Genomic DNA, 22,783 nt, shown 5'->3' with positions numbered 1-22,783 from the left:
TAAACTAAAGATTTCCTTTAGCAAATCGACCGTAATGTTCTTTTCCTAGATTTCTCAAGGATACTTCATTCAACTCCTATACACCAAAGTTTCCTTAAGTCTTATTCAAGTTTCTTCTTAAAATATTTCTAAGACCTAGGGATCGCAAGCTTAACCTTCAAAAGGACTTTACTCGATTCTAGGACATCGCATGATTTATTTCAAAAAGAAAAATTTTCCACTGGGGTGTCAAATGATTTTATCCTTGCATATTTCTTGATATTATTATTTTTCTGACCTTGTGTTGATCCAAGTGCCTTGCCTTCGTTTTGGCTTGCCCCCACGTGTGTCATGCGGACATCCAACTACGAGCAATGCACTCTTTCTCAAACTAAACTCATACCTACTTAGTAGCGGAGATGCGGTCATTTATTTATGCGTCGATCCTGGCGACTTACTTTCGTTTTGGCTTGCCCCCACGTGTGTCATGTAGACATCCAACTACGGATAAGTGCCCTTCTCAACTTAACTCTTATCAACATGGGTTTCTCCATTGAGTTGACAGTGGAGTTGTTATTCTCAATTTTTTTTTTTTAGAAAATAACAAGGTAAAAAATAAATACCTCACCCCCAAATTTAAAATGCGGCAATGTCCTCATTGCCAAAAGATTGAAAGAAGTCATGCGATGTTCTTAGAAGGCTTCGTAAAGAGAGTTTGAAAGAAAGATAGCAGACCCCTAACTTCTAGAAATATTTCATGAGGTGACTATCTTAAGATTAAGTTAAATCTAATATATACAAAAGGAATAGAAGCAGGTGTTTCATCATTGAAATCATAATTGGCATAGTGACAGCATGCGGAAACTTACTAAATTTATCCATGTCAAATGATTGCGGTAATAAAAAAGGATGCAGTGATAAAACTTTTAAAACTAAAATACGATGCGATAGTGCAAAGTTAAGGAAGAATACACCCCCAAATTTGCGTTGTCACCCGCATTGTGTATTAATGCATCATTCTTTGCGGCGATCTATCTTCTTTGGATTGCAGTGACAGAATAAGATAAGTTGCTTCTTCATGTAACACCTCCGCAATCCTGCGCCTTGATTGTTGCAAGAAAAACAGAGAGAGGGTCAAATGATTTTAAACAAAACAAAATTCTTTTATCGCAATCGTTCAGCACGATAGCTTTTTTTTTTTTTTGGAATAAGAAAAGTGCAGATAGCAACAAAGTAATTGTGATAATAGATAATAACGAGTATGACGAAAGTTCATGAAGTATTGATGCGGGAAAAAGGATATTCAAAAGAGTTGCGTCACGAAAGTTCATGATGTATTGATGCGGGAAAAATGATATTTAAAAGAGTTGCATCCCTGAGGAGGTTGAGTCATATAATAACTTAGGGACCACTTATTCCAAGCTGGGTTATTCACATCCACCGTGGCTTTTCCCTCTTTTCTTTGTCCTCTGGGATCTTTACTGCCTTAATTCGGAGTTTTTCCCTATGAATGTTCATTACAATCTCCCCCTTGTGCACATCAATTTGAGTGCGATCGGTCGAAAGGAACGGTCGTCCCAATATGATGGGTGCATCTTCATCCGCTTTATAATCCAAAATGAGGAAATCTGCCGACAGGATGAATTTATCAATTGAGATTGCGACATTATTCAATTCTCCTTCAGGGTGTATTCGAGATCTGTCTGCGAGCAGAAGAGTTTCCTTTGTGGGCATGAGTGTACCAGTATTCAATTGTTTGAAGATTGATAGCGGCATTATGTTTATACTTGCCCCAAGATCACATAGTGCTTGGCCACTATAGACCTCTCCAATTGAACATGGTATTGTGAAGATTCCTGAGTCGCACATTTTTGGTGGGATCATAGCATTTTGCGCTGCGACCATTATTGCGATCTTGTCTTCATAATTTTGTTTCTCTTTCAATCTTTACGGAGTTACTGGTGGTTGGACTTCTTCTGTCTCAAGATCTAAAGGCTTGAGGGTGGACACAACTTCAGGGTACATTTTCTCGGGCTTTTCTGAACTATAGGTCAATGGGTCCTCGGTTGTCACAGCATTCAAGTTGGTCGCGATGGGCTCCTCCCTTACTTCCGCAGTCATTTTGTCGCTTAGCACAGAAATTGCTAAGCATTGTTCCTTCCCGATACCCCCAGCATTGTGAAGTTGAGCTCGGCAACACTCCTTGCGGTCTATTCTTCAGCTCGCCCGCAATTTGTCCTATTTGAATTCTGAAATTTTGAATGAATGTTACATGATTCTGAAGCACTGATTCGTTTTTCTCAATGTACTGCTTCAACAAGCTCTCTAAGGACGAAGATTGTAGTGTTTGCAAGCTGCTAGCTTGACTATGCGTTGGACTGTTGTTTTGTGGGAAGAATCTGGGTGGCCCTCCTTTTTGCGCCACGGGTTGGAAGTTTTGTTTTTGGTTTTTCCACGCAAAATTTGGGTGGTTTCTCCACCCGGGATTATACGTGTCAAAATAGGGATTGTTCTTTATGAAGCACATTGACTACGGGTTTGCTGGCATTCCTCCATCGAATGAGCGTCTCCGCTAATGACATAACTTGTGGTCATTTGAGAAATTGCGTTGACCTGCCCTTTCTTCGCTCCCGTGTTATTAATTGCGATGCCTTGAATCAAACTCATCATCGCAGTCATCTGGTATTGCAGGGATGCGATGGCCCCGTTGTTTGCGTCATTATCTTTAATTCTTAATCTTTGATCACTTTCCCACCAATCCTCGTGATTTTTGGAAATGCAATCAAGTATACTCTTTGCCTCCTCATATGTTTTGTCAAGCAGACCACTAACTGCTGCCGCATTGGCAGTAGTCTGCGAAGAAGGATTCAGTCCTTGGTAAAAAATCTCTATCTGCAGGCAGTCTGGTAAGTCATTATGTGGACAGTCTTTTACCAGCTGCTTAAACCTCGCCCAAGCATCGCTGAGCGATTCGTCATCTTCTTGTTCAAATTTTTTATTAATTTTCTTCTCCTGGCATTCTCGGTTGGTGGGAAATACTTCTTCATAAATTTTTCCACCACTTGTTCCCACGAAGTTATCTCTTCCGGTTCAAGAGAATATGCCCGTTTTCTTGCTTGATCACACAAAGAAAATGGAAACAAAGTTAGTCGAACTTCTTCAGTAGAGATATTCGGGAACACAAAAGTGTTGCAGATCTATATGAAGCTTCGGAGGTGGGCGTGCGGGTCTTCGCCACGCCTTCCTCCAAACTGCTCAGTAGCCTAGATCTTCTGCGACATTACCAGCTTAATTTTAAACCTCGATCCATCTAACGCTGGCCTCATGATTCCTGAAGAGAAATCATAGAGGTTGGGCGACGCATAGTCCCGAATGGTTCTATTGTGGTCATTCGCCAGAATGATGGGGTTGGCCATTATATTATTCGCGTCCGCGGCCTTTTCTGCCAGTTGTTTTGCCATTCTTGGAGTCCAGTCTTGTTGTTGGCAGTTGTCTCTTAGTCTGCGTCAAAATGTTCTCTCAATCTCTGGGTCATAATTCGCCAGAGATTGAGAGTCTGCAAAGAAATCCAAAAAATTACCATTAGCACACTATTTTGCTGAAGTCCCCAGCAACAGCGCCAAAAACTTGATGCATTATTTTATGATGTGAATTGTGGATGAAATGCGATGGTGAAAATGCATTGAGCACTCAAGTTTTCTTAGTGGAATCCAAGTGTAAACCCCACTGAGTACCTAGTAAGTCCAGGGTCGAACACAGGGACTTGGGAAAACAGGTTGCGGTGGTGATTTTTAGGAAAACTTTGCGGTAACCAAATAAATCAATAGTTGTTAAGGTTGTTGTTTTCGGTAATAAAAAATAAACAAATGCTGAGAAGTTTGAAAAGAGTTGATAAAACGAAAGATGTGATGAGTATGCAGTGAACGGGTTGAGAAAAGTTTTAGCTAACACTTCCTAGGATGCGTTCATGCTATGCGATCATGCAACATGCATACAATAGTAAACCACCTCTCGGTGCGAATGCCACGGCTTCTAAGGCTAAGAACGTATGCGATATATGCGATAAGTCTATAGGACCTACACATAAGCCTCTATTCTTATTTATGCGATGACAAAATGACACACGCATAAATAAGGCGACTACATAATATCATTCCTATCTCTAGTATGCATGCGATGCAGGTTGGTAAACAAAGCTTATCCCTATGTCCCTATATCTTGTTTATGCAGTTCTAATCTGACTCTCCCGAGCCTAGATTCTGACCTGACCTTCCCAAGCCTAGATCCTGTCCTTAGACTACCCTCTTGAGTATCTCTAATGGACGAATGAAGCACATATAATACAAGATAATCGCATAGAATGAAGATCCTAGGTCATGTTAGCTTTATTCTTCTCAACCCATTCGACTAATTTAGCTACTCATGCCTGCTAAGAGAGTGAACAGATGTAGAATAATAACTTCCATTGTATAAATATAAAGATGAAGTACAAGACAACAATTCAAGAATAGAATAAAGAGCCTGGTAGCAATCTCTTGCTTTCCAGGTTTTTACACTTGTCTTTTCTACTCGTGTTTAGAAGATATTCTCACTCTCGCGAGAGTCAGCCTGCTTTCTAATTATACGCCTCCGGGTTCTCTCTCGAGTTTCCTTGAGCGATCTTCTGACGTATCAGCTTTTCTCTTGCTCCGCCTTAAAATAAAAGGGAAAACTATGGACAAGGCTAAACTCTGTAGAAATTTATCTAAGTATTCGAACTTCTTTTCTGAAGACCACATAAGGTATTTGTATCGAAAAATGCCACATTCTTAGAGGAAGATCACATAAGAAGTCATCAAACTCGCAGTAGACTAGTATTGAATGAAATTTCCAAAGACGCTACAAATAGAACTAGTTCATCTACTAAATTAATGGACAAAACTAGTACATTTGGTTAGTCACATCCTTCTCAAGAGTTGAGAATTCCTCGACGTAGTGGGAGGGTTGTTCATCAGCCTGACCGTTACTTGGGTTTAACAGAAACACAAGTCGTCATACCTGATGACGACATAGAGGATCCAACGACCTATAAACAGGAGATGAAAGATGTGGACCGTGATCAGTGGGTCAAAGCCATGGACCTCGAAATGGAGTCTATGTACTTAATCTCTATTTGGAAACTTGTAGATCAACCAAATGGTGTAAAACCGATTGGTTATAAGTGGATCTACAAGAGAAAAGGAGACCAAGTCGGTAAAGTATAGACTTTTAAGGCTCGACTTGTGGCAAAGGGTTATACCCAGAGAGAGGGAGTGGACTATCAAGAAACTTTCTCTCCCGTTTCCATGCTTAAGTCGATTAGAATACTCTTATCCATTGCCACCTTTTATGTCTATGAAATTTGGCAGATGGATGTCAAGACAGCCTTTCTAAACGACGATCTTGAGGAGAGTATCTATATGGCTCAACCAGAAGGGTTTATTGCACAGGATCAAGAACAAAAGGTTTGTAAGCTTCAAAAATCCATTTATGGGTTGAAACATGCTTCTAGATCTTGGAATATAAGATTTGATACTGCAATCAAATCTTATGGCTTTGAACAGAATGTTGACGAGCCTTGTGTTTACAAGAAGATCTTCAATTCTACTATAGCGTTCTTAGTTTTATATGTTGACGATATTCTACTCATTGGGAATGAAGTAGGTTAACTATCTGACATCAAGAAATGGCTAGCAACACAGTTCCAAATGAAAGATTTAGGAAATGCGCAGTGTATTCTCGGGTTTCAGATTATTCGGAAATGCAAGAACATAACACTAGCCATGTCTCAAGCAACTTATATAGACAAAATGTTGTCTAGGTATAAGATGCAGAATTCCAAAAGAGGTCTGTTACCTTAAAAATATGGAATTCATTTGTCAAAGGATCAATGTCCTAAGACACCTCAAGAGGTTGAGAATATGAGACCATTCCCTATGCTTCCGTAGTAGAAAGCCTGATGTATGCAATGTTATATACTTGACCTGACATATGCTACGCAGTAGGGATAGTCAGTAGGTATCAGTCTAATCTTGGATATGATCATTGGACTGCCGTTAAAATTATCCTCAAGTATCTTAGAAGAACGAGGAACTACATTCTCGTGTATGGTACTAAGGATTTGATCCTTACTGGATACACTTACTCTAATTTTCAAACCGATAAAGATGCAAGAAAATCTACATCAGGATCAGTGCTCATTCTGAATGGAGGAGCAGTAGTTTGAAGAGTGAAGTAAAACTGTATTACGGACTCCACAATGGAAGCTGAATAGGTAGCTGCATGTGAAGCAGCAAAGGAAGCAGTATGGTTGAGGAAATTCTCGACAAATTTGAAAGTTGTTCAAAATATGCATCTGCCTATTACCCTATATTGTGATAATAATGGTGCAGTTGCAAATTAAAGAGAACCAAGAAGCCACAAGCGCGGCAAGCATATTGAGCGCAAATACCATCTGATCCGAGAGATTGTACATCGTGGAGACGTTGTAGTAACCCAGATATCTTCTGAGCAACATTGTTGATCCTTTTACAAAGGCCCTCACGGCTAAAGTGTTTGAAGGTCACCTACAGAGTCTAGGTCTACGAAATTTGTAAACTAGGACAAGTGGGAGAACTTTTGGGTATATGCCCTAGTTTATTGTACTCATATGTTTCTCACTTAAATTCAACAATTTGATACTCCACTAGGAGTTTTAGTCCAAGTGGGTTTGTTAAATTTTATGTCCTACAACTCGTAGTTTGTAAATTAATAAACATATTTTGTTTTGTTTTTCGATAAAGTTGTTATTGAAATTGTAATCTTAAATCCAATAAACTAAGGTCCTGATGCTATTTAATGTAGTTTGAACTTTATGTAGTGATATAAATGTGGATTAAGTTCAAATATATAGCCAAAATGGTATATAGTATATGAATAAGATTGGGCGCCTTGTTCTGGGGACACTATGGATGCGGCCCACTTTGTAGTTAGTACAAACGATGTGATCCTAAACCGTTCATGTGGAGACATGAAAGTGGGGGCATCCTATGTAAAGAGTTTACATATGACTGAACCATGAAATAGTCACTTTTTACGTTTTAAATGTCGTTTTATGTATAAAACTGACTATTTCGTTAATTGATAACCTAGGTAACTTAATCTTAATCCTAAGCTAACTATGAACTCCTGTTCACTCAGAATTATTCTTAGATCTGCATAGGTGAGGGCAGCTCATTATCGCTGGCCCAATAAGCCTCTCATTTCAGGGGTAAGATCAGGTGGATAGCTGGGAACATAGGGTGCAAGACGGAATTCACTTCTACCCATTATAGGGATAGTAGATAGGTTGTTCCCTTTAGTACTGAATCCAGGTCTTGAACAAGGGGCCCCACCCTCTCCTTGGCCCGAGAGGGGTTCGATTTATAGGTTGGACCTTAAACCAATTGTTCATTAGAGGATCAGTGGAACTTAAGGAACAAGATGTAGTCTTGGGGGTAAAACGGTTTTTATGACCCAGCCGAGATTACAAACAATCTATAAAGGATTAGCTTACTAATCATGGTTATATCAAATGGACACAAATATATCTATAGTGAGGGGAGTGCAACTACAGAACTACAGTGGAATGACCCGTTAGTTAACGAATGTTAATTAGCTCCGTCTAAAAGAGTTTTAGCCAGCTAATCTCGGATCATTGGAGCCCATGATCTATAGGTCTATTAGGTTCCCCTACTAGCTCATATGGAATAAACATAGAATAGTATAATAGAATAATTCGAATTGTTCGAATTAGGTAAAGAGAGAGAAACCGACAAGTATATGTGATATAGTGGTCAGTTTTTTAGTTTAGAGATATAGCTTTAATATTTAAATGTGATTTAAATATCAAGAATATGAATACGTTCATATTTGGAAGCTCGAAAATAATGAAAATGGTCAAAGATGTAAAAAGTCAAAGAGTTGACTTTTGACTTTGAAAAGTCAAATTTTGACCGACCTTATATTCAAATGTGATTTGAATTTTGAGAAAATGTATGCGCATTCATGCTCGGGAGGTCAAAATTAGTCAACACGGAAAAAATCATAAAAAGTTAAAATGTTGACTTTTAGGTCAAAGTTTGACTTTGACAAAATGACTATTTTGCCCTTTGACTAAAGTTAATGGGAAAATCCAAACTTTTGTTGGATAATTCCACTAACAAAATAGTGGGCTAGGTGTTGGCTTATAGTGGAGACACTAAGCTCACTAAGATAGTGGATTATAGATGTTGGGTTTTTATGGATTTGTTTCATGCAAATGTTGCATGGTTTTTTCTATAAAATGGGCTTTTGAATTTGGATTAAAGATTTTTGCCATTTTTTGCCAAAATAGTATCCAAAATTTGGGCTGGAAAAAAAACTCTTTTCTTTGAGTGAAGTTCAAAAAAAGAAAATCCATTTCTTTATTCATCTCTTTCTCTCTTTCGGTTTTCTTCATCCATCGGGTCCCACAACCCGGTTCTAAATCCAGAGGATAGTAGGTCAACTTTAGTGGTGGTCTGAAAGAGTTCAGGTCGAGATTCAGCGAGGAAAAGCGGTTTTCGGGAGCTTCAAAGGTAATTTTTTAATTACTGTTTTTTCCTTCAACTTACATGTTAATTTCCTTTTAATTAAAAGCAATTAGAGTGTAATTAGGTCCTTTTTCCGCTGCGTATGTTTCGTGTTCCATCACCATTGTCCTTAACGACCGACACCCAACCACTAAACGATCGCACACGATTTCTAAATGATTGCTTACCTTTTCTAAATGATCGCTTAGTGCACTGAGCAGACCTAAACGATCACTTAACATTTGCTAGACAATCGCTTAGTAAAACTTACACAATCGTGTACCTTATCCTAAACGACAAGCACCCGACTATATGATAGTCATCTACTATCTCCCACTTGCTTGTCCGTACTACACGATCGCCCTTTCCTCCTCCCTCTACCAATTCCATCAAAGTCCACTCTTTGGATTCTTACTCCAAAAATACTGAGGGCTTCGAGTGGCGGTGTCGTCCCCGGTTGCTACTTGTTCGTGTGTTGCCATTCGTGTAGATGATCGTGGTGCTGTTAGGCGACTGATTGCTGGGCGATAAGGACCGTATAGGAGTCGCTTCCATTGGATTGTGTTTGAGTGAAGATTTTCTTCAACTGGTACGTTTACCCAATCTGTTGTATTTTAATTGTTAAAGAATGCCTATAATTAGTGTTACAATGTATATTTGTTTGTTAGAATATGTGTGTGGTAATTCGATCACAATGAAATAGGAAAGATCGGAACCCGCTCATGGATACTTTTGTTAAGAGTTCCTTAAACTTCCTATGGTGGGATTTTAAATCTAAATGGCATACTGTATGCACATACAAGATTTATTTAACATAACATATATCAATGCATAAATAATTAAACACAAACTGATATGGTTTTAGTTTTGGCATAAACAAGCAAACAGAAGCCTATCTATTACAAACATCTTGAACCAGACTGGATATGGTTTTAGTTTTGGCATAAAACTGATATGGTTTTAGTTTTTGTTTTTGTTTTATTCTTTAAAGCGCTTCAAACCGAATCCAAACATCTTGAACCAGACTGGATAAGTCTGCAGCGGACCAACAAAGTCTGAACCGAACAAGCCAAAAACACTTTGATGCTGAACCAGATTGGACCTCGAGAAAACCAGTCGAACCGGCTGCTCTCGGTCCAACCTCAAAGTCTTGCTGAGTCCGATCGTGTAGCGCTGAAGGCAATCGTCTAACACCATCGCCTTGTGATGAGAAAAAGTACACGATTGCTCAGTGTCATCTATCGCATAGAGCAATCGTTTAGCTCTCGGGTAGAACTAATCGATCGCTTAACACCATCGCCTAGCGCTTCATGTCATTGTTTAGTGTCCGTCACAGCTAAACGATCGCTTAGCTCTATCGTATAGAACATCATCGCGTCGCTCAACATCGTAGCTAAATGATCGTTGAGTTCCATCATATAGAAATTTCAACGCATCATTTAGCAACGCATCTACATGACTGCCCAGTGCTATCATATAGCACTTCATCGCATCGCTTAGCGCATGCCATAGCTACATGATCGTGTAGTGCCATCATATAACAAATCCAACGTATCATTTATTTCCCACGCAAAAGCTAAACGATTGCGTAGTGCTATCATATAGCATTTGAACGCATCGTTTAGCTCATGTAGGTACATGATCGTTTAGCATTCCACATCACAACGACCACCTCCCATTTCTATACGATTGTCTAGCTTTTCTTCACATCGTGTAACGCCTAGAACTAGACGATCGCTTAGCAACTGAGCCTCAACAACGATTTTGAGTAGAAGCTGAAAACTGGAACAGCAGCTTAGCTTCCTTCACTTGTTTCTTCAATTACATCTTAATTTCAACTCTATCGACTCCAAATAAATTATAGACTCTTGCTAACACATAAAAGCTCATCAAACAAGAGCCAATTACAAATTTAAATGATAAATTAAAGAGAATTAAAATGTCAAAACTCATAAAACCATATCAGTGTATCAATTTCATATAACTCATATAAAACACCCACCACACCAAAATTAAACCGAATTGAATGCTTATATGATGCTTTGATACCAATTTTAGGAATGTATCAGCAACAATGGAAGCAACAAGGATCATCTAAGCACTCTAATTCATCAATTTTGGCAAAATATAAAGCATGCTCTTGCAGAAAACAAGTGAGTTTTATGACATACCTTTGTAGAACCTCTTCAAAGCACGATCTTTAGCGGCAATCTTCCCCAAATCTTATTGTAGACCACCTCAAGATCTTCCCCACTATTCTCTTGGTACTCTAGATTAAGTTGTGGGACTCAAAACAAGATTGAATCAAGGGATTATGGAGAATTGCTCACAATAGCAATCTTGTTGAAGAACACTTTCTTCAGCACAAATTTTCTCTAAAATTCTCTCTTGATTGCAACCCCAAAATTCACTCCAAACTCCTTCAATATATTGCAGATCATCATGCATGGAAGAGAGTTGCATGAGTTACAGCTCATGCCTGGAGGTAATGAAGAAGAGGAAATGGAAAATGTATGAGCATGAAGAAGATGTATAATGGAAAATTTTATTTTTCCATTTGTGTATTGTTTTTCTAATTTTCCAATTTTATCACAAAATAAAAACTTGATTTAAAAAAAGAACCATTTTGATTTTAAAACTGAAAATTTTAATTTTATAAAATTAATTTCATAAATTAATTTTTACACACTTCCATCTTTATATATTTAAATCATATTTAAATATAAATTCTCCTATTCCATTTAATTCTCAAATTAAACATGTAATTATATCTCATATAATTACTAATTCCCTTAATTCTAATTTTAATATTTCAAATTAACTTATCACGCTATTCTAGAGCTATTCCATTTCGAACTAGTAGGGGAACCTCGCAGACTTATAGATCATAGGATCTAACGATCCGAGATTAATTGACTAAACCATTAGACTAGATTAATCCCCATTCGTTAACTAATGGGTCACTTCACTAAAGCCCATAGTTACACTCATCTCACTATAAATATATTATGTCCACATGATTTAACCATAATCAACAAGTCGACCCTTCACGGGTTGTTCGTAATAATGGTTGGGTCAAATATTTGTTTTACCCTCGAGATTACGTCTTATTCCTCAAGTTCCTACTAATCCTCTAATGAACAACTGGTTTGTGATCCAATCACTAAACCAAATCCTCTCAGCCCAGTGAGAGGGTAGGACCCCTTGTTCAAGACCTGCATTCAGTACTTGAGAGAACAACCTTTCTCCTATCCCTAAAACGAGTAGGCGTGAACTTCATCTTGCACCCTATGTCCTTAACTATCTATTAGGTCTTACCCCTGAAATGGGAGGCTTATTAAGCCGGCGCTATTGAGCCAACCTTCGCCTATGAAAATCTAAGGATAATCCCGAATAAACAAGAGTTCATAGTTAGCTCAGGATTAAGATCGAGTTACCTAGGTCATCTAGATGAAATAGTCAGTCTTACACTAAACAACATTATAAAGTAAGAATGACTTATTTCTTGGTCTGATCTTATGCAAACTCATTGCATAGGACACCCCCACTCCTCATGTCATAACTTGACGAATTAGGACAACATCGTATCTAGCATTTTACAACTCTTTGTAACAACTATAGAGTAGGACGCATCCAATAGTGTTACCAGAATAAGATATTCAACCTTATTCATGTACTATAGATCATTTTGACTATTTACTCGAACCTAATCCACTCTTATGTCTCCACATAAAGTTCAACTACTCATGTAATAGTCATGGGTCTTAGTTTATTGGATTTAGACTTTCATACAATTTATGAAATCAATAATAAGTTTATTGATTATAGAAATGTTTATCATTTTACAAACTGCGAGTTTTTAGGACATAAAACTCAACACTATTACTGTTGAATCAACACATACCAGAAATTTCACACTTCAAGTATAAACATGCACTACGTTGTTTCTCATTTATATAAATCATACGAGTCATGATGGGAACGGTTTGTTTGTGAGTTGGTATTATGCTATTATAGATAGGCGAAAGGAAGAAATGAGAGTGAGGCTAGTCCAACATGAGGAAGGAAATACCATGTACAATCTATTAAAGAAGAAAAATGAACGAAAGCAATTATTAACGAGAGGAAGAAAGAAGGAAAGAAACGAGATGAAGAAACGAGAGTTGTTAACGAGAGTTTTACAAAATCTAAAATTTTAAATTTACTCGCTTTTATATTGAATGATGGATGAGAAGCAGTTGTTTGTTCGATATGGAGGGTCATAGGATGAGAAGGAACAATGCTATAATGGAGGATGTTTGAAGGGTATCCTAGTGCCATTGATATTGAAGTATAGTGAATTGAGAGATCGATTGTTTGATCTTATGAAAATTAATTCTTCAGAGTTCAACTTGATAATGAAGATGAAATATAAATTGGATTGTGAATGTCCTTCTGTATTCTTTATGAACGACCACGATGTTAAATTTTTGCTTTTGAAGTTGGATCGTAACAAACCAATATTTATAAGTGTTGAGAAAATCCATCAAGTGGCAAAGTTTGATGACATAGAGGCAGAATGTGAACCAATGCGTGTGTGTGATATTAATAATGAACTAGATACTTTTCCATCGATGGTGTCGATGGGAGATGACAATATGAATCCATGGGATTTGTATACTCATGGCTAGAAGTGGGCCCGTAATGATAATGTTGTGAATGAGAATTTTGTGAATGAGTATGTTGTGAATGAGAATGTTGTGAATGAGACCGTTGTGAATGAGAATGTTGTGAGTGAGAACGTTGTGAATGAAAACCTTATGAATAAGACTCTGGATACTGAAATGGGTGGTTTTTTCCTTACTTCAACCCCGATCCTCCATAATGACTTTGGTCATTTTATTGATAATATGCATCAAAGGACTCAGGCAGTAGAAGAGAGTTGTCCTCCTGAAGTTCGACCATTTACAAGTACTGTGAGAAATGGAGACCTAATCATGCAATCGTAGTCTTCATCTAGATTGGATATTGAGGAAGGCCAAATTTTCTTCTGCAAGAACGATGTGAAAATGAGGTTGTCAATGTTGGCCATAAAGAATAATTTTGAGTTGCGGGTTAGGAAATCAAACAAAAAACTACATAGTGTCTAATGTATCCACGAGACATGTAAGTGGGGAGTACGTGCAGTTAGAATGGATGATTGTGGCATTTTCAAGATCAACAAATATACAGCTGCCCGTACATGCTCGATTCAAGTCCTTAATCATGATTCATAAGCAAGCTAGCACGTTTGTAATTGGCTAGTTAATCAAAGATAAGTTCAACGTTGGTCATGCTGAAACCCCAAGCCATATCATTGAGGATATATGGCTGGAATATGGTGTGAACATAAGTTACGACAAGGCACGACGTGTAAGAAAAACTACTTTCCCTCTTGCAAGGGGTACCCCCGAGGAATCTTATGCCATGTTGCATGCTTATGGTGAAGCTTTAAAGATTGAAAATTCGGGGACCATTTTTTATATTGAACTTGAAAAATCTCAATACTTCAAATATGTGTTCATAGCACTATGTCCTTGCTTAAGAGGGTTTAAGAGTCGTCGTTCGGTGATTGTTGTTGATGGCACTCATTTGAAGGGTCACTACAAAGACACAATGTTGGTTGGTGTTGCAATGGATGGTAATAACCAGGTGTACCCTTTGGCATATGCTATCGTCGACAATGAGACTGGCCGATCATGGAAGTGGTTTATAACGAATTTGAAAGCTGCAATTGGAGAATGCCCAAATCTTGTATTTGTTTCATATCAACACCAGACTATCACCAATGCAATTGATGTTGTATTCCCAACAATATTTCACGAACTTTTTACATTCCATTTAAAGATGAATATTAATAAAAAAAAAACTTCAAGGATGAGGCGATGGGAAAATTGTTTGATAGTGCAGCAAGGGCATATCGGGAGTCCGCTTTCAAAAGATATTGGGACCAAATATTGGAGTTCAAGAATGGTAGTCTTGAAAGGTACTTAGAGGATACGAATGTCGAGCGATGGGCATGATGTTATCAATATGTGAATCGCTATGATAACGTAACGAACAATAGTGTAGAGTGTTTCAAATCGATAATGAAAGAAGCGAGGAAACGGCTAATAAGAAAACTATTGGAATATATAAGGTGTTTGATACAGCAATGGTTTTATGAGCAGCAGAATATTTGGTCATTAGCATATCCACACATTCAAAATATGCGAAGGAAATAATATCATTGGAGTGTGAGAAAGTCAGGCAATACCGAGTCCACCCAATCGATTGTTACAAGTTCCATGTGAAAGATGGTGGATTAGACGATATATTCAGCCTTAACACACTTGAGTGTAGTTGCAGACAGTTTCAGTGTTTGGAGATTCCGTGTTTGCATGCATTACTGTAGCTAGAGAGCGGAACATCAACCCATTCACCCTATGTAACAGGTTTTATTCTGTGGAGTCGTTTGCCTTGCATAAATAGAATCGATATCTCCACTTGGCCATATGACTAAATGAAAAAACCATTGGAGTATACTGATGTTAAGATCCTTCAACCGAAAAGGGTCGTTTGAGTAGGATGAATGCGAGTATAGAGGATCCCATCTACTGGAGAACATCGGCCCCCGAGAAAATGCAAACAATGTGGTAGTGTCAGCCACAATAGACAGACTTGTAATGAGCCATCGTGTGTTGGGGTTGATACCCAAAATCTCATCGGGTCCTGTAGTTTGTAAACACCTGTATAAACAAACGATTTGTGATTTATAATATGAGATATTTTATTCACATCGGTCTATGAAATATGAGATATTTTAGCTGCATTAACCACAAACCAATAAACTACGATCCCTGGTTATCGTTGTAACTTAAGCATGTATGTGGAGACATACAAGTGGATCATGCCTTAAGTGATAACCTAAATGGTCTATAGTATATGGATATAGGAGGGAAACCTTATCCTGATGACACTATGGATATGGCTCACTTTGTAGATGTTACAAGTGTTGTAAAGTGCTATAAATGATTTGATCATGGTCATTCATGTGAAAACATGTGAGCGGGAGTATCCTATACAAAGGAGTTTATATAAGACCAGACCACGAAATGTTTAGTCTTGTTATATAATTCCTTTCATGATAGAGACTTTCATTTCACTAGAATGACCATAGGTAACATGACCTTAATCCTAAGTGAATTGGGAACTCCTGCCTATGAAGGTGGTCATTGGATTTGCATGGGTGCGAGTGGCCAGATCGCTGACTTAGACCTACCACTTTGAGGATTCGTCTGATTGGGAGCTGGGAACTCAGCTACACAAGACGAAATTCACTTCTCCCCGAAGCAGGGGTAAGTAGATATATTGCTCCTTTAAAGGTTGATTCCGGGGCTTAAACAATGTGGCACCACATCTTCTCATGGCCCGAGAAGTATTAACTCATATTGGGACTATGATGTATTGTTCATTAGAGGAATCAATAGTACTTAAGGAGTTAGATGTAACTACAGGGGCAAAATGATAAATTGGCTCAACTGTACTTACAAGCGATTTCTGAAGGGTCATCGTACTATTGATTGGTTATATCCAATGGACATAGAAATATATCTATAGTGCAACGAGTGCAGCTTCGGTCTTTAGTGGAGTGCTTGGTAGTTAACAGATGGTGGATATCGTTATTAAAGAGTTTAGTTAGTTATTCATGTACCATTGGAGCTTCAAACTACAGGTCCATAAGGTCCTCTTGGTAGCTCAATAGATTCAAGTTGAGAATCAGTTTTTGAGTTAGTTTGAAGTGTTCAAATTAACAAGAGAAAAATTCAATTATATGTGATATAATTGATTTGATGTATTAGATACATTAATTGGAGGAACTAATATAAATATGATTCTATGATTTATATTAAATGCAATAAAGGAGAAAAAGAACTATGGTTTAAATATTATATATGATGTGATATTAAAACTATAGGTTATAAATATAATATGATAAATTAGTTATTATATTTATTTATAATAAAACAATTATAAGATAATTGTTGTTAGTTAATATTTTCTCCTTTAACCGTAAAAGTGGGAAGTTATTATTAGTTTTAATAACTGAAGGATTAAAAGTGAAAATGGTTTTCATTTTTTCAAAATCGCATCATATCGATCGGGTAAAGAAAAGCTATACGATAGCCTTTGAGAGAGTAAACGATCAAGCTCCTTGTTACTTGTTACTAGACAATAACTCCTTGTTTGCTATACGATCAAGTATCCAACTCTATACGATAGACATTTATCATTCTCCCACTTACTCGATCGTTTAGTACCTCCTTCCCTCTACCAAATCCACAAAGAACCCACACCTCTTGGATTCTCACACCGATAATACCAAGGTAGCCTATTGGTAGTATCGAGTTGCTATTCGAGGGTCGAGGATCGTGTGTTACTCAATTGTTATCGAGGATCTGACCATTCGTGATATTCACTGGTCGTTCGTTGAGTTCGTGTACATGATCAAATTTTCTTGGACGCTGGGCTAGTGTTGATCGAGGGAATACTCGAAGAAGATTTCTTCAAAGGTATGTCACTCGATTCCATTTGTTTTTAACTTGAAAACATGTTGTAATTTACTTGATGATGCATAACTATAATTACTTGTTTATAAATGCTTTGTTCTTTCACAATGGGTTTGGAACAATCTGCTTCCATTCAATGGTTCTCTTATTTAAGAGTTCATTCATCATGAATATAAACGGCCAAGTTTGCTAACATTCACAAGTTGTAATAATTTTTACATTCACAAGTTGTACTGTTTTTTACATTCACAATTTGTATTTTTTTTTTTAACATTCACAATTTGCACAAATAAGTATACAACTTGAAAAATACAATCTAGTAAATGAATATATCAGCCCATAACTCACAAGCATGGAATCTAAAGTCTTCCACCTTCTCCTGAACCAACACCCCTTTCGTTGGAGATCCTATAACCATATGCTTAAAAAATTTTAACCAGAAGCTACCACAATCTAATGTATTATGACCTTATGTATCTCATGTTTATAAACTTGCCATGGGTCATGATGTAAGTCTAGTTTCTTCGGATAGAGCATGCAAAAATGAGCCAATGACGGCAATGTATGTGTCAAAGGTGTCAGCATTAGTGCAATATCATCCTTGTAAGAGGTGACCTTGTCCTTTAACGCTTTCTTCAAACTATTGAAGATTCGCTCTCATAAAATATGTCACCAATTTAAGCTGTTGAAGTATTCGAGGTCCTCCACATCATCCAGCAACAATTTATCAATGCTACTTTTTGTCTTGTCTTTTCCTATCAACCCTAACTCATAATAATATACAAGTGTAACTTTCACTGCATCCAAGTCATTTTTTAATTTTAACGCCTTATAACATTCTTCAAACTTTGTGGGATGCACTTCCATCGCCATTAAATTCTTGAAATACTTCAATCGTAGAGATTCTGTCACTTCAACATTATGAACCAGTTTAGTAGGTAACCACTACAATCCCATCACCAAGAGAAAATCCTCCTTCGAAAATTCAACAATCGTCTCATCCAAGTCAAAGGTCATGGAATTAAGCCAACTTTCCACCTCCCTCAATAATATATGGTGGACTAGCGGGCTATTGAAGACTATGTCCATATCCATGAATTTTTCAAACACGGTCCTCCTAAACATTTAAAGCTGCCTCTCTGTAAGTTTTCCTTTGATTATCTAATTTACGATCCCAATGTGAGATGAAAGGCTTGTAGCCTGTCTAGAAAAACGATCCTTTATAGAATCACAACTGTAACTAAAAAAAAAAAAAAAAAGGAACAAAATCACATTATCGAGCATTCTAGAAAACTCTCATTTTAAGATCTCGCTCCTTCCTCTCGTTCTTTCTCTCATTCTTTCTCTCCTTAAATTTATACAAAAAGGAATTGCATGCAAGAAATGGAAAACGTAAACCACAATTTGTACCAGTGTTACCTTAACTTTTGGAGGTGTAGAAAGGAGCAAACGAGACAGTTCACCAGTGGAAGAAGACCGTATGAAATTTCTTGGCATTTGACGGTACAAAAATTAAATCGCATACAAGTTGTGGCGTTCAATTTCAACTGTACTGAGATAGATAAACATATCGTACTGAGGGAGAGGAAAGAAGATGAAGTGAAAGAAATGAAAAAGTCTAAAATTTTAAATTTAAAACGTTCGATTTCATTCCGATTAAGAACGAGAGAAATGAGTGTGAAACGAGATGAAGGAGCAAGAAACTGGGTTGCGCATGCGTCTTTGAATGTTTTGAGGACGAAACGAACATTTCACACGCAGCTAACGTCATCAGAATGTCAAAATATTTTTTAAAGATGGACCAAATTTCGAGTGGGCCTCAAAATTTGATCCATCGATACAAAATTCTCGAAAAAACTCCGCCTTAAATATCGGACGGCCACATTTTCGCTAAAGGAAATATTGTATTATTTTATTAGAATCCAAAGTAATTAGGAAGTTATTTAACTTAATTTAAGACAATTATATATAATAATTAGACCTAAAATATTAGCCGATATGATAGTATGCAAAATTTAGATCAAACTCTTAGAGTTTATCGATGATAAGATATATAGGCAGGAGTCTATTACTAATTGATTTTACTATATTTGTAATTCTTTCAAAATGTTGTTATACACTTTATTCTTAGCCTTAAAAATACTACCCTTTACCCTATTTTTTTAAAAAAAATTAATTATTTAATTATTGTTATTATTTGAGAATTTATTATAATTGATTAGGAAAAGGCGAATGGATAGTTTGCAATAATGAGAAAACACAATATTTTAAGCTCATAGCTCAATAATTCAAAATTTGTAGAAATGACAAAAGTATTAAAAATTAATTTAGACAATAGGATAAGAAATCCCTCAAAGAATTTCTACACAAATTTATACATTATAATTCAATTGGTATGATATAATAACTTATCTTAGTATCAAACTCAAAAAACACATATGATCAACCATTTTTCTTAGACGGCTTTTGAATGATAAGCTACCATCACATTATTTTTAAATCATGTATCCAAGTTGACAAAAAAATTTGTGTCATCGCAGTGGTGACCTATGGTTAGCAACTACCACTCCTAGATATACGCTTTTGTGTAATATGAAGAAATTAAAGATTTTGGTTGGTTTTATACACTTCCATGTATGATTTCTTTTTTTTTTTTTTTCTTTGCTTAATCAATTATATGAATGGTTAGTCTAACCTCACATATTTTGTGCATGTTCAAGAGCATTTGTACTATTGGGGTCAATGCCCTAAATCTCGTAGGGTCTTGTAGTTTGTAAATACATGAACAAATATTATGTGATTTATAATTTATGATATTTTATTCACATTATTTATGAAATATATGATATTTTAGTTGCATTAACTACAAACCAATAAACTAAGATCCATGGTTATCGTTGTAACTTAAACATGTATGTGGAGACATATAAGTGGATCGTGTTTAAGTGATAACCTAAATGGTCTGTAGTATATGGATAAGGTTGGGTACCTTATCCTAGTGACACTATGAGTATGTTCGGCTTTGTAGGTGTTACCAATGTTGTAAAGTGCTACAAATGATTTGATCCTGATCATTCATGTATTAGACATGCGAGCAGGGATATTCTATATAAAGGAGTTTGTATAAGATCGAACCACGAAATGTTTAGTCTTATTATATAACGTCGTTCATAATTGAGACTTTCATTTCACTAGGATGACCATAGATAACATGATCTTAATCCTGAGTGCATTGTGAACTCCTGTCTATGAGGGCGGTCCTTTGATTTGCATGGGTAAGAGTGGCCAGATAGCCAACTCAACAAGCCTACCATTTTGGGGATTCGTTTGATTAAGAAGCTGGGAACTCAACTACACAAGATGAAATTCACTCCTCCCCCAAAGTAGGAGTAAGTAGATAAATTGCTCCCTTAAGGGCTGATTCCGAGTCTTGAACAATGTGGTGCCACACCCTCTCTTGGCCCGAGAGGGGTTTAGTCATAGTAGGACTATGATATATTGTTCATTAGAGGAATTAGTGGTACTTAAGAAGTTAGATGTAACTATAGGGGCAAAACGGTAATTTGGCTCAGCTGTACTTACAAGTGATTTGTGAAGGGTCATCGTACTGTTGATTGGTTATATCCAATAGACACAAACATATATCTGTAGTGCAAAGAGTGCAGCTGTCGGTCTTTAGTGGAGTGCTCGACAGTTAACGGATGGTGGATAATGTGATTAAAGAGTTTAGTCAGTTATTCACGTACCATTGGAGCTTCAAGCTACAAGTTCATAAGGTCTCCTTGGTAGGTCAATGGATTTAAGTTGAGAATCAGTTTTTGGGTTAATTTGAAATGCTTAAATTAATAAAAGAGAATTTGATTATATATGATATAATTAAATTAATTAAATTATATATGATATAATTGACATAATGAATTTGATACATTATTTCTTAATTGAAGGAATAAATATTTGAATATGATTTAAGTATATTTTCTATGAATAAGATTCATAGTTATTAAATTTAATATAAATATGATTTATATTAAATTCCATAAAATAGAGAAAAAGAACTATGGTTTATATATTATATATAATGCAATATTAAAACTATAGATTATAAATATAATATGATAAGTTAGTTATCATTTTTATTTATATTTTATTAATTATTAGATAATTAACTCCTCTTTCTTCATAACCACCCTTAATGGGTAGTTATTTACTTTTATGGTAAATTGAGATAAATAAAATTGGTTTATTATTCCACACGAGAGATCTCTCATAGACGTGATTAACAATCGAGTATCTACACGATTGCTTGAGAGACTACACGATAGTCTCATTATCTAAACGATCGAGTAACTTGTCTATGCGATAGACTTCGTCGTCTGCACGCCTATGGTATTGTCTACTCGATCATCTTTCTCCTCCACACCAAACCTTCCCTCTAACCAGAATTAACCAGAGCTCATCGATCCTAGATTCTCACACCAAGAATACCAAGGTATCCAAGTGGTAGTGTCCTATTTGATTCGAGGACCAAAGTTGCTGCTTGTTGTTGTTTGAAGAAGATCATGTTGTTCGACGCGTGTGTGAACAATTGAGGGATTTACTTGAAGAATGGTTCTTCAAAGGTATAATCTCTTAATCATTTGTTTTTAATTAGAAAGCATGATGTAATTTAAGTTTGATGCATAATCTATTATATATGACTGTAAATGTATGAGTTCATTCACAATGAGATTTGGACGATCCGCTTCCGCTCAAAGATTCTCTGTAAACGGAGTTCCTTCATGTACATCCCAAAAACATGACCAAATAGACGGAGAATTAAGTAATATAAAATTGGTGGACTATATCTTTATATTTTCGTTTACAAAATAAGATATTTAATGTACTAGTAATTATATAATATAATATAATACGGGAAAAGAAACAACCAAAACCCATAAAGAACTCCATTTTAAACAAATCAATAGCCTAAACACATAAACCCTAATCTCGATCATGCAAAATTGAAATTTTAAGTTTTGTTTGATTAGATTAAGAATCTTAGATGTCTACGCCCTCATTTTCCTTATACCTTTAAGTTGACTCTTATTTTTTAGTACTACAAAATTGTGATCCCATAAGAAAAAGAAAAGATAATATCAAATAAGTAATAAGAAGAATTATATACATTCATCCAATCAATTAAAATGTAGAACTAGACATAAATAATACATCAATAATCAATGTTACTTTTATAAATGATCAAGAAAAATCACAACTAAATGGATGACCAAGCAACAACCAAGCAGATGATCTTTTGTTAGGGTTTCTTATCAAATATATTCTCAAGAAATCAATTGCCACGGGCAATAGTTCATTTGGAATTTCTAGCAACTCGTTACTATAGCAAATGTAAGTGAGCAAATCAAGATCACAAGTTTTGGAACCCCACACTCTTTTTCCTGTCAACATCTCCAACACTACACATCCAAGTGCCCATATGTCAATAGACCAATCAGGATAATTATTAGTCACCAATTCTGGCGCTAGATACGATCTTGTTCCTCCAATACCATCTTCTTCACCAATGGTCCTAACATCAGTCATTTTCATAGCCAATCCAAAATCAGCTATCTTCACCATCAAACAACCTCCATGATCAATACTCGACAT

The 22,783-nt window shown here is 36.4% G+C and overlaps 1 protein-coding gene across 1 annotated transcript; it reads right to left on the bottom strand.

The window, feature by feature from the left end:
* Window positions 1-22,372: 22,372 nt before the first annotated feature.
* On the bottom strand, window positions 22,373-22,783 carry LOC120073616 (mitogen-activated protein kinase kinase kinase 20-like). Its single transcript, XM_039026425.2, has one exon. The coding sequence runs from the start codon at window positions 22,781-22,783 to the stop codon at window positions 22,373-22,375; it is 411 nt and encodes a 136-aa protein (XP_038882353.2).

The sequence above is a fragment of the Benincasa hispida genome, chromosome 3, assembly GCF_027475165.1.
Source record: "Benincasa hispida cultivar pf3 chromosome 3, pf3_genome.v1.1, whole genome shotgun sequence".
Lineage (NCBI taxonomy): Eukaryota > Viridiplantae > Streptophyta > Magnoliopsida > Cucurbitales > Cucurbitaceae > Benincasa > Benincasa hispida.
The sequence above is the reverse complement of the archived record's forward strand: the minus strand, read 5'-3'. Positions and strand labels throughout refer to the sequence as shown.

Excerpts from the sequence above, each read along its gene's own strand:
- LOC120073616 (XM_039026425.2), bottom strand. The coding sequence starts at position 22,783 with ATGTCGAGTATTGATCATGGAGGTTGTTTGATGGTGAAGATAGCTGAT.